The sequence below is a fragment of the Mus caroli genome, unplaced genomic scaffold, assembly GCF_978045245.1.
Source record: "Mus caroli unplaced genomic scaffold, Mus_caroli_1 scaffold_19, whole genome shotgun sequence".
Classification (NCBI taxonomy): domain Eukaryota; kingdom Metazoa; phylum Chordata; class Mammalia; order Rodentia; family Muridae; genus Mus; species Mus caroli.
In genome coordinates, this window is record NW_028227274.1 from 1,641,066 (window position 1) to 1,653,844 (window position 12,779).

The 12,779-nt window shown below is 46.5% G+C and overlaps 1 protein-coding gene across 1 annotated transcript in view; it reads left to right on the forward strand.

Annotated features, from left to right (window-relative positions):
- Jcad (junctional cadherin 5 associated) overlaps positions 1-12,198 on the forward strand; it is a 42,618-nt gene extending 30,420 nt beyond the window's left edge. The window contains exons 3-4 of the mRNA XM_021150751.3: positions 1,736-5,400; positions 9,580-12,198. Of these exons, the coding sequence (XP_021006410.1) occupies positions 1,736-5,400; positions 9,580-9,614 (3,700 nt within the window). The 3' untranslated portion in view covers positions 9,615-12,198. The remainder of the gene's footprint in view (positions 1-1,735; positions 5,401-9,579) is intronic.
- Positions 12,199-12,779: the final 581 nt, after the last annotated feature.

The following is a 12,779-nucleotide window of genomic DNA, read 5'->3' on the forward strand; positions in this document are numbered from 1 at the left end:
GGGGAGGAGGTGGCTCAGCAGTTAAAGCATTTGCCCTGTAGGCTTTAGAAACAAGAGTTCAGATCCCTAGCACAAGGAAATGCCATGTGGCTGTGGTAGCTGCTCATAACTCAGCCTTCAAAGGCTGAGAGTGGGGATACCTGGACCTAACTGACTAGCAAGACAAGCCATGCCTGCAAGTTTGGGGGATCGAGGGGGAGAGCAATGAGGAGAATTCCCTACATCAACCTTAACCCCATATACATGCATATACACATGTTCCTGTGCTCGAGTGCATGCATATACACGCACACGAGTTCACACACCCACATGAGTTCACATATGCACACACATACACACAGAGTTCATACATGCACACATGTACACATGCACACACACACACACACAAGAGTTCACAAACCCACACAAATTCTCACACACAGACACACTATCTCTCACACACTGCACATGCATGCATACACACAGGAGTTCACATACCCATATGAGTTCACACATACACACATGCACGCATGATGTGTGATGATTCTCATTTGCAGAGAAAACCGAAAGGTTCTGGTACCAGGTTATCCCAAGGTCCCATATTCTGAAGATACTCCTGGGCATTAGGACTTTAAAATTCCCTAGATTCAGATGTGCATTCCCCAGCAATTTAAGTTCCCAAGACTTGGAGTAGCATCACCCTATGGGAATGTAACCCATGTATAATATGGTACCCTATCCAGTTACACTGAGCATGACTGGGAATGGGGACCCTGCGACCCGGAAGTATGCCCTCTCTCCCCAACACCAGTGATCTGACCTGTGCTGTAATGCAGTGCTTTGAAGATGAGACTCTCTGAGATTGCTCAGTCAGTCTGGGCCGTTCCTGGCCTGTGGTCTAGGACTGCAGGGAGAATATTCCTCCTCCAGGTGCTCCCTAACTTCAGGTGTTTTAAAGCTCTGAGGTTTGTGTCCTCTCTGGTACAGCCAGCATCCTGGTGTTCTGTGTGGTGTTCTTGGCTCTTGTCTCCCAACCATGACTGGTAGGATGTGGTTTCTTTCTAGCTGGCAAAGTCCTGCAGTTGGAGACTGTCTTAGTCGCCGTTTTATTGCTGTGAAGAAACACCATGACTAACGGAAGAAAGTATTCAATTGGGGGCTGACTTATAGTTTTAAAGGTTTAGTCCATTATCATTATGGTAGGGAGCATTCCTTCAGGCTGGCATTGGAGCAGTAGCTGAAAACTACATCCTGATCCTTAGGTGGAGAGACAGAGACAGACAAACAGCTTCTGGCCTAGTCATAGGCTTTTGAAACCCCAAAGGCCACCTAGTGGTGCACTCCCTCCCAGGCTGCAGCCCCTAATCCTTTTTTTTTTTTTTTTTTTTTTTTTTTTTTGGTTTTTCGAGACAGGGTTTCTCTGTGTAGCCTTGGCTGTCCTGGCACTCACCTTGTAGACCAGGCTGGCCTCGAACTCAGAAATCCGCCTGCCTCTGCCTCCCAAGTGCTGGGATTAAAGGCGTGCGCCACCACGCCCGGCTTGCCCCTAATCCTTTTAATCCTTTCAAATAATGCCACTCCCTGGTGCTAAGCATTCAATTATATGAGCCTATGGGGGTGGGGGACTGTTCTTATTCAAACCACCATAGGGACCAATGTTTCAAAGGTGGTAACCCAAGTTTGACCTTGAGCACTGATCACTGAAGCAGATGAGGGTGCATTTGTCTTACATAACATCTGCCCCTCTGTTTTGCAGGTTTTTAAATCAATCCTCCTTAGCATGGGCCTCTCAGCCCCAAAGTGGTAGAGAAGACATCTACTGGAGCAGAGGAAGACAGGAGGGCAGTGGCTCCCTGTGTCCCAGGGACTGGAAAGAACTGGAAGGCAGAGGAATGGCTCAGGCTCACAGTCTGCCCATCCATGTGAGAGAGAATCTGTGGGAAGTTGCAGGAAGGACAGAGCATGTGATGAAGAATGCCATCTGGGAAGAAGAGCTGAGAATGCAGGACATGAGCTTGGAAAGCTGGAAGAAGCCAAGGGAGTTAGGGAGGCAGGCATCCGATGGGGATGGACGGAAAAGGCCCCAGGAAAAGTTCGAGGGTCTGTACCCATTTGTTCATGGGGAGCACATGCTGACATCTCAGAACAGAAAAAAATCCCAGTCATTGCCTCGAGCTCTTTCTCCTAAGAGCCTAAATTTCACAGAAATTCCGGTTCCACTACATGATGGTCACATAACAGCTGTCCCAAAAGTGCCACCATATCCTCCCAGCTTCCCATCCCCTTCGGAACCCATGAGGAACCTTGAGAAGGCTAGCTCCTCGGGTCCTTTTCCCAGGCCTAAGTTTGGGAAACCCCTTAAGACTCCGTGTTATAGCTCTCACTCACAGCCCAGGGGAGAAGGTGGATTTCAGGACCACCAGCACAGGGACCCACGTGGCTCCTACCCAACAAGAAGTAAGGATCCCAGCCATGAGTTGGGTATGCTGGATACTGGCTTGGAGCCCCCAGTGTATGTGCCTCCACCTTCATATAGGTCACCCCCTCAGCACATTCCAAACCCATACCTTGAAGATCCTGTGCCCAGGCATGTGAGCAGCAGCCAGAGTCAGCAGCAAGTACCTGAGAAACCTGAGACCAGCTGTCCACTTCCTTCTGGCTCTCTTGAAGCTAGGGATCTCTATGATGCAATGCCTGGCTCTCCTCCGCAAGGCCTTCCTCCACAACCCTATCCTATTGCCACCCATGGGGGTTCAATTCAGTACATTCCATTTGATGATCCACGGATCCGACATATCAAACTAGCTCAGCCCCCAGAATTCTATGAAGAGGCAAAGCCTGATGGCACATCCTATAACCCTGGATTAATCACTACCCAAGAGCCAGCCATTGGGAAAAGACAGTACGATGATGCCCCTTCGGTACCACGGGGCCCAACGCCTTCACCAGTCAATGAGCGGAACTCCGCCTTTCTCCATTCTAGTCCCCGGTGGCTGCAGGGCCAGCTCCCCGTGGGCATTGAACCTGGAGGCTTCCATGGCCAAACAGAGCATCATGTCATGAGAGGACTAACAACTAATGTGACAGACATCAAGGCAGAAAGTCATGCCTCTTCACCACAGCCACAGAGTGAGGGTACCTGCAAAACCTACACTAAGCTCAGAAAGTTTGAAACTGGAGTTCAGAGCAAGAAAAGTTCAAAGAAGAAAAGCAACGCAACTATATTTTGTTTGGTCTCCATCCCAGTTAAATCTGAGTCACTTGTGCTAGATACGGATACAAACAACAGTGACTTTAAGCTGGTTGCTGATAAGACCCATGGGCTGCGTCAGGGCTCAGCCCTGGAGGAGCAGAGTCTTCTGAGTATGTCTTCCACTGACCTGGAGCTGCAAGCCCTCATGGGAAGCATGGCTTGCAGAAGAACATCCCCAAGGCAAGGTCTGAGGGAGTCAGAAGATGGCCACATTGATGACCCCAGAATCCTCCATCCCAGAGAACTCAAACCCAGAGAACTTCAGGCTTCCAGCTCATGGCCAGGACACCAATACAGAGATCAACAGACCCAAACCAGTTTTCACGAAGACTCCAAAAGCTCACAGCTCCTCCCTGCCACAAAGCCAGGAGAGGCCAGCAATGTAGCTCTGACCCCAACATGCCCAGATACCACTGCCTCCGAAGTACACCTACATACAGCCTTAGCATTCAGTGATCAAAATCAGAAGCCCAGTGTACCTCACCTCCAAGGACAAATGTCCCTTAGCCCATCTCGAAACAGTGCTTTCTCAAGGACTTCCTCAGCCATAAACCAGGCATCTATGTCCAAAGAGACTTCTGAGCAGCTCCCTGGTGCCAACCCTGTTCCCACACCAGATGTGGTGAAGGGGGAGTCCACAACAGGCCAGTGCAACAGCACACGACTCTTTGGTCAGTTTCTCTTGAAACCAGTCAGCCGGCGGCCCTGGGACTTGATAAGTCAGTTAGAAAGTTTTAACAAGGAGCTTCAGGAAGAGGAAGAAAGCCATGGTGGTAGTGGTAGTGAGGACAGTGAGGCAGAACAGCCAGAGGACTGTGTAGATTCCAGAACCAAGTCTTGGGCTCTCCAGGAAACTAGAACAGAACAGCAGCCTGCAGGGCTGGCACTGGAGAATGTAGCTTCCCCAGATAGAAGACTTAATGAGTCACAGAACTGGAATGAAGAACCAAAGCCTGGCCACTCATGTGTCCATCCACAGTCCCTGGGCCCATCACAGGAGGAAGGCAGCAGAGGTGTTCCGGTCCAATGGGCAGATGGAAGCCTGACTGTAGAGCAGAAAAGCCAGGAGGATTTGAATGGGATGTGTGAGCGAGACTTTAGCCCAAGGCCTGTGAGCAGGATTGCACCCATTGACACAAAAGCAGCCCCTTTATACTGTATGTCAGAACCAAGAGGAAGTCAAGAACTCACCAAAGTCAGTGATGCTTTAGGGTCTGTGCAGCTGGACAGAGAGACTCCCACACAGGTGGATAATGGCGGGGACACAGAGGTCCTACCCTGTGTCCTTCTGCCACTTGCTGACAAATATCGAGGCCACTCAACACCAGACTTTCGGTCTTTAGAGCTCACACTGGGACAAGAACAGAATGCCTATAAATTAGAGTGTCTGGGTTTAGAGAACACCGTGGAAGTCCTTCCAAGTGAGTCTCTGCAGGAAAGGGCAGAGAGGATCCTGGGCATCGAGGTGGCCGTGGAGGCCCTTCTGCCAAGTGCCAGGAGAACAGAACAAAGCCAGCTTCCTGAGCCTGATGCAAGTGCCTGCAACCCAAGTTCATCCAGAGAGGACTCATCACCCAGGTTGGCACTACCAGTGGGGCCCACAGTGGCCACTGATGCCTTCTATGGCAGGAGGAAGTGTGGCTGGACTGAGAGTCCTCTTTTCGTAGGAGAAAGGGCCCCCCAGGCTTCTGTATGCTCAGATGTGGATGGCTTCCCTACAAGTCAGGCCACCAGTCCTGAGCCTGGGAAAAAGGATGAGGAGGGGAAACCACCCTTCAAGTCCACTCTGTTCCATTTCATGGAAAAGTCCACAAATGTGGTGGGTCCTGAAAAGAGGCTCAGAAACCCTTCCAAAGTGATCGAGAACTTACAAGAAAAACTTGTATCACCCCCAAAAAGGGCAGACTCCGTTCACTTGATAAGAATGAGGGAGGTCAACTCCTTGTCTCAGATGAGGTGTCTGAGCTCCAAGAGTGCTGACTCTGTGGAGGAGCCTGCCCCCTTAAAGGTCATCAAAAGTTCAGCCTGGCTTTCAGAAGGCCTTACTTCCCTGAGTGGTAAAGACCAAGCCTGGCAAGCAGGGCACCTGCCCTCTGTCTCTCAAAATGAAAACGGACACCCTGAAGTGCCAAGGGACAAGATGTCAGACCAAGACGTGTGGTGTGCAGGTAAGGGGTTGGGCTGGAGGGCAGGTGTTTGGCATTAGTTTGGATGGAGTTGTGTGATTATTAGAAGCATGGGTATCCTCACCTCAACGCTGGCAATAAAAAAGTTTCGTAGAATGATTCTTCATGCAGGCCTGGTGGCACACACTTGCCATCTTTGTATTTAGGAGTCTGACACAGGAAGAACTTGAAGGCCAGTCAGGGCGACATAGCAAGATGTCATCAATTAAAAATTTAAAAGAGTGTGTAGCAAGGCTTCCAGCAGGTCAAGGCATTTGCTGTGCAAGTTTGGTGACTGAGCCCCATCTCTGAGATCTGGGTAAAGGTCATAGGAGAGAATCTGGTCTACAGAGTTGTGGATCTTCACACAGGCACAAGAATAATGAATACTTTTTAAAATGAACTCATTTTCAAAAAATTACCCAGCTTTCTCAATTAAGAGTCAAGATCTTATCATGTATTTTAAATGACTGTGTCATTCGAATTGGCAAGGAAAGCAGCTATATAGAATTATCCTTATAAACATCTCAGACCTCTGCATGTGCTGCACATACATTTCTAAGCTTGTTCTCTTCCAAAATAATAGACAGCCATCCAAATGACCCTGATGGTCCTTTCCTTCCCTTCCCTTCCCTTCCCTTCCCTTCCCTTCCCTTCCCTTCCCTTCCCTTCCCTTCCCTTCCCTTCCCTTCCCTTCCCTTCCCTTCCCTTCCCTTCCCTTCCCTTCCCTCCCCTCCCCTCCCCTCCCCTCCCCTCCCCTCCCCTCCCCTCCCCTCCCCTCCCCTCCCCTCCCCTCCCCTCCCCTCCCCTCTCCTCTCCTCTCCTCTCCTCTCTTCTTTTCTTTTTTCTTTTCCCCTTCCTTCCTTCCTTCCTTCCTTCCTTCCTTCCTTCCTTCCTTCCTTCCTTCCTTCCTTCCTTCCTCCCTTCCTTCCTTCCTTCTTCCTTTCTGACATGAGGTTTCTCTACGTGGTCCAGGCTGGTCTCAGACTTGTGGAGATCCTCCTTCCTCTGCCTTCTGAGTGCCAGGACTAAAGGTGTGTGCCAGCACACCCAAGCTTTTTTTCATACAATTTATTCTGATTAGTTTCCCCGTCCCTAACTGCTTCCGGACCCTTCCCACTTCCCAACTCATTCACACTCATTTATTTTTATTTTACAAGTGTGGGTGTTTTCTCTGCATGTAATGCTTTGTGAAGTACATGTGTGTGGTACCTACAGAGGCCAGAGGAGGGTGTCAGAGCCCCCTGACACAGTTGTATGGGTATAAAATACACACCCAGGTTTTGAAGCTTCAATTCAGAAAATCTGAAATATTTTGAAAATATTACATTTAAATGTTACATCTTTAAGTGATATAATATTCTAGACATGTTTAGTGAATATATTTTTGATATATTTGGTGAAATAAACTATATTATTAAAGATAATTTCACCTGTTTCTTTTCGATGTGTTTTAATGTATTTACCATAAATCTTAAAATAACATTAGATGGCTCAGACTAGTTTCGTTGGACCTAGCCTGTCTATGAGCTACAGAACGTATGTATTATTCTAGAACAGTGGTTCTCAACCTTCCTAATGCTGCTGCCCTTTAATACATTCTTCCTGTTGTGGTGACCTCCAACCATGAGATTATTTCATAGCTACTTCATAGCTGTAATTTTGCTACTGTTATGAATCATAATTAAATATCTGATATGGTCTTAGGCAACCCCTGTGAAAGGGGTCATTCAATCCCTAGAGTGGTTGTGAGAAACCCAGTGTTATAGAGAGTTCTTTCCATGGCTCCCTGTATTTGGGGGCTTCAATTTTGGGTCTTGGGATTGAGGGACATTGTGTGGTATTGTCTCCAGCATACCTGGCATGGAGGAGACCAGTTCAATTCCAGGTGCCTGTGCAGTCTGAGACTTGTTTGGAGTGTGGCATTTTCCTTCACTGGTGGCCGCCCACTATATCCTCAGCACATGAGAAGCAGCATCCTTGATCCCCAAGTACAGCACTGTCTTCTAGTGTGGTGTCAAGAGGTGTTAAGTCATGGGAACTCTACTTCCTTTAGCCAGATGGGTCTGGGACAGTCACTCCATCAGTGAGCTGGCTCAGTGGCACCCCTGAGTGCCAGCCTGTCCCTCCTTATGTTGCTCCTACACAGTGCTCCCAGCATGGTCTTAGTTTTCACCATAGTGCCTAGCATCCAGATATGTGCCAGCCAGCTGGAGCAGCACATGGTGAAACCTTAGACTGCAGGAGATGGGATGGACGCCCATCGTAGGACATCATGGTACATTTCAGAGCATTGTTTTCTGTAAAAATGTACCATCCTGATTTTTAAAAATCATCTTCTAGTCTATGGTAAGCCTTGCTGTTATTTTTCAGTCCTCGTTGAGGTTTTGATGGTAAGTGGGTAAGATCCTACCCACTTATGTGCATCTTTAGGATGCACATAATGTTTGAGTGACTGTAGATTGTGTGCAAAGTATGAGAATCATGCTAATTAACATATCCATCAGCACCCAGCCTCTTGGCAGAGTTCAAGTGCATGTGTGCTCTGTTAACTATGTTCCCTGTGATGTGCTAACCTCAAGACACCTTACAGTTGCAGCTTTATACTCTTTCTACTGTCTCCTCTCTGCCCCAACCCCAGCTCCTAGAAGCTATGTCCTACAGGTCTAATATAAAAACAAACCCACATGTGACATCACACTGTGTACTCTCTCAACTTAGCACAGTATCCCCACAATTCATCATCTGTGCCACTGTGAATGACAAGAGTGCTCCTTTTTGATGCAAACATTCACTGTGCAAACATTTGTATGTACAAAGCGTTTCTCTCCTCACTTATCTGTTGTCAGACACTTGGGCTGTTCTACCTCTTGACACAGCATGCAGCAAGCATGGATGCAGACATCCTGACTGATTGTCTTTCCCGGTAGTGAGATTGCTGGATTTTGAAATAGTTCTATTTCTGTTTATATTTTTTGAGGGATCTCTACATTTTTTTTACTTAGATATTTTTCTTTATTTACATTTCAAATGTTATCCTCTTTCCTGGTTTCCCCTCTGAAAACCCCCTCCCCTTATTCCCTCCTCCATGCCCCTGCTCACCATCCCACCCACTCCCGCTTCCTGGCCCTGGCATTCCCCCACGTTGGGGCATAAACCCTTCATGGATCTCTCCTTTTTCAAGGCTATCTTATACTCTTACAGATTCATCGATTTTTTTTCTTAAAAATTTAGGAATGCTAAGGCAGGGAACATGTCATAAGGCTATAACAGAGGCACAGAGGTGAGCCTCAGTCTCCAGGGTTCCCAGGGTCAGACTGTCCACATTGCCCATCCCAGTGGCAGCTTGGAATTATTGTCCCTTTCTATGGTGTTCCTTCCATTCAAAAAATTCATGTCATCTGGGCTCAGTTTGAGTAACTGGTCCTGGCCCTGCCTGTTGGCTGGTGGCAGCTAGAGAGAGGAAAGCTCTTCTTGCTAGCCATGCATTTGACAGTTGAGTTTCCCCAAACCTCAAAGGGAGGAATTTGTTCATAAAGATGCTGTCATTGGATTGAGGGGAGGCATAGGAGTGCAAAGTACTGAATTCAGAACTCCACAGCCCTAAAGCCAGTTATAGCATCGTGCCTATGATCTCAGTGCTGAGGCGGCAGAGACTGGATTTGTAATGATCAATGGCCAGCCAGGTGAGACAAACCACTGGGCTCCAGCTTCAGCAGGAGACCTCACCTCAGAAACTACAGTGGTCATACAGGGACAAAATTAAGAACAATATGAAAGCAATTGAGGAAGATATCCTGTATCCACCATCAGTCTCTGGCCTCTCCTGGAATACAAGTGTGTGCACACATACACACACAAAGAAAACAACAAAAAGAATTGGCATTAGGCCAGGGCATTAATGCTGGTTAAGAGTCAGTAAATTTATTATTGCTTATATTGTACTTTGAGAATCAGGAAGGGCTATCAATAAACTGAATAGCTGTCTGTATTTGGTAATGACGGTGCCTGTTCCCTGAAAACACCCCAGCTGTCGACTCCTTAGTGAAATAAGTTGGCTGATGTGTCTAAAAATCAGTTTTCTATACATGTGAGTTTAGTTCTCTACTTGTGGCCTTAAGATTGAACATAAACTAAGGCAGATGAATGCCCCCCCTGACCTCTCGTCTCTCTTGTTTGCAGATTCCTACGATCCAAGCCGAGTGGAGAGGGTGTGATGGCTGCTGGTGGAGCCCCCACCGCCTGCTAGTGGACTGCTCTCTGCTTGGCCCACCTGTCTTGCTCAGGCAGAAGCTGAAAACTGTGGGGTTTGCAGTGTCCCGACTCCTCCTTTGCCTGCCACCCCTACAGAATTGTTACGAAGACAAAGCGGTGGTCTGCTGACACCATCTGTCTCTATAGCATGGATATATAATCCCTATATTTAGAACAGAGTATTTACATTAATTCCCTTCCAGGTGGATAGGAGCGTGGCCAAGGAGTTTGGACACTTTGAGTGTAAGGGGAATGTGAGTGAGCGAGTGAGTGAGTGAGTGAGTGAGTGAGCGAGTGAATGAGTGAGCAAGTGAGTAAGAATGACCCATTTTTATTACTAAACCTTCAGCAGCTTGGAGTTACGTGTGAGTTAACTGCTGTGAAACTCAGAATCGCTTCTTGGTGTTCCCGAAGGCTCACACTCGCTGTAACTTACCCACGAGATGATCCACTTGGCTTCAAGGCAAACGTGCTGTGCTCGCTCAGCTTTGCACTCAGTCTTCCCTAGGTTTTACCTTCTGTGTGAATGTTTAGATATTCTTTATATGAAAAATAATTGCTGTTCTAAAATAGACCATGCTAACAAAATAACTATATTTCTTTTTATAAAATTGCTATTTTTCTATGGTATATAAACAGTTCTTAGGTGGCAGATTTTTAAGGAAGTGCTATTTTATTTAAGAGTCTATCCCTATGTGTGTGAGGGACCCAAGAGGGCCCACCTTGGCTCTAAAGCCTTTGTCCCTACTCCAACGTCAGCTCTGTTCCTTTTTACTGTGTTTCACAGTGTCATTGAAAACCAATCACATGTTCATTAACTCTCATAAAGATATTTGCACAGACAGAGCTGTGAGATTACATTTGAAGATACCGCTCTCAAAATCAACCAACAACTTCGCGGTCATTTTGCATCCATGTCCACTAGACTTGCCAAACCCCCATACTTCCATCTTTGTATTCCTATGGGGAATCTGCCCCAAGAAGAGACGTTTCTCCTGCCTACTGCCTTGCTCCTTTAAAGAAACATATATTTTTGTCTAGAATGACTAGTTAATCTTGCATATTCTGAAAAGTGCTTGGGATCAGTACCTAGATGGCATTCTATGTGCACACATACCATGACGGAAGTATAAAGGGGCCCGTGTTTCCACTATTGATTGACCTGCAGAGTTCGTGTATTTTGTGGCATTTCACCCTTCTGCCTGTGGAAGGTTTTTTTGTTAACTAATATTTTCCAAAGCCTTTGTCCCTTTCCTTCCCCTCTTACCTTTTCCCCTGTCCTTTCCTCTTTTCTTCCCCTCACCCTCCACCTCTCTTTCTCGATTAATTTTTTGAGACATTTAGACATTTTCTGACATGCCAAATTCCTGCAATATGAGCCCATGGCTGGTCAGTCCTCTGGTCCTAAGTTCAAACAGGACTTTCACAGTCTCTTATCTACACCATATCATTTTATTTCCTAAGAACCTCACATGCACTGACTGGACTACACAAAGCAGAGTCCAAGTAGTCTCGATACACCTTCCTGGATGCACACATCTACAGTCTTGGTTTGCACCTGTTTCTCATGGCCGTCCTTGTCCAAAGCTTGGCTCACGTGGGAAGGGGTTTGATCTGTAGATCTCCCTGGGGCAGTGGACAAACCGGTGAGTGGTTTGCAATGGTGGATGAATCATCTGCTAGGGGCCAGTGAAGGCTAAAGTACACTAGTCTCTGTGTGCATGTGTGTACATGTGAAGACCCCAGTGCACGCCTGTGTACCTCTGTACATACTGGTGCTGTACTGGCTTCCTGTCACATAACCTGATACCGTCGGAAGACTCTAGGACAGAGAGAAGGATCCTGAAGGAAAGCTGTTGTGCCTTATGTATCTCAGTCTGGACCAAGCTGCACTTCCATTTTGTCTTGTTTGAGATCGTATCATACTTCCCCACAGCTGGTCAGTCACATAGTGAATATTATAAATTAACCTTAAGTTTTCCATATTCTAGCCCATAAGCAAATCTTTTGGAAGGAAGTAGTAACATTAAACTTAGAAACTTGAAATGTTGACATACAACTTTTCATATTCCTAGGTAATGTATATCTGACCAAAAATTATTTTGCTGAGGTCTTAAGGTCAGTACAAATCACCATTCCCTATGTAAATTTCAGATGTGCCCATGACTTTTGGTGAAAAAAAGTCTTCCATATTCTGTGTTTGTAATTATTTTTCTCATTACACATGTTAGTATTCAGTAATTTGGAGTTTGTGAAATTAAAAATTCTAATTTCAACCATTTGAGCTAAAAGGAGGAATTGTGCCTGTGGTTGTTTCAGAACTTAAAGACATGATAGTGAAGTGGTTGTTTTTGGCCTCTTCGGGGGAAATTTCCTGCAGGACTGAAAATGAGATATTTTACTTATTCTAATGAATACTTACATATTTAGTTGTGTTTCTGTAAGCCCTGGGAACCCTCTAAAGATGCAACCAGTTCCTGGAAGGGACCATCAGGATTATTTCCATAATTATAAATACTTATTTCCTTTATTAATAAAGACTCTGATTGTGCATCACCTCTTTGGTATTGTGTCTCCTTTACTGGGACAATGGATTTAGGGTCTCACCGAGTTGAAACCCACAGAAGGATCAATAACAGCAAAGGTATATGTCACCCTATGGCTCCCAGTATTTATTGTTTGTTTGAAATGATTAGATAATGCACCACTGTCAGTCCAATGGCTCCTCCAAAGTGATGAGGGCAGCAGAGGTCTTGTGAACTAACAGTTAGTTAGTGTTAGGGGACATGGTCTGCGGGATCAGCTGAAAGCAGGGGTAGGTAGTGCTAAAGCTGTTGTAGCTGTGGATTCGTTTTCTTTCTGCATTGTTTTAGACTGTTCTGAGCACCTGTGTGTGGGAAGAGAATTTGGCTCAGGACAGGCTCTAAGAGACACATTCCAAATGGCCTTTGATTGTCCCAGAATGTGGATTGGTCCACTCTGACCCTCAATTAGAAGAAGGAAACGATCAGACACCACCATAGGACCAGTCTTCCTCTGGTCAATGCTTAGCTCTCTTCTCTACCTTTCCTGCTAGGATAGATGCATGGGACATAGAAGCAGGCCTTGCCTGAGTGGGTGGCATGAAA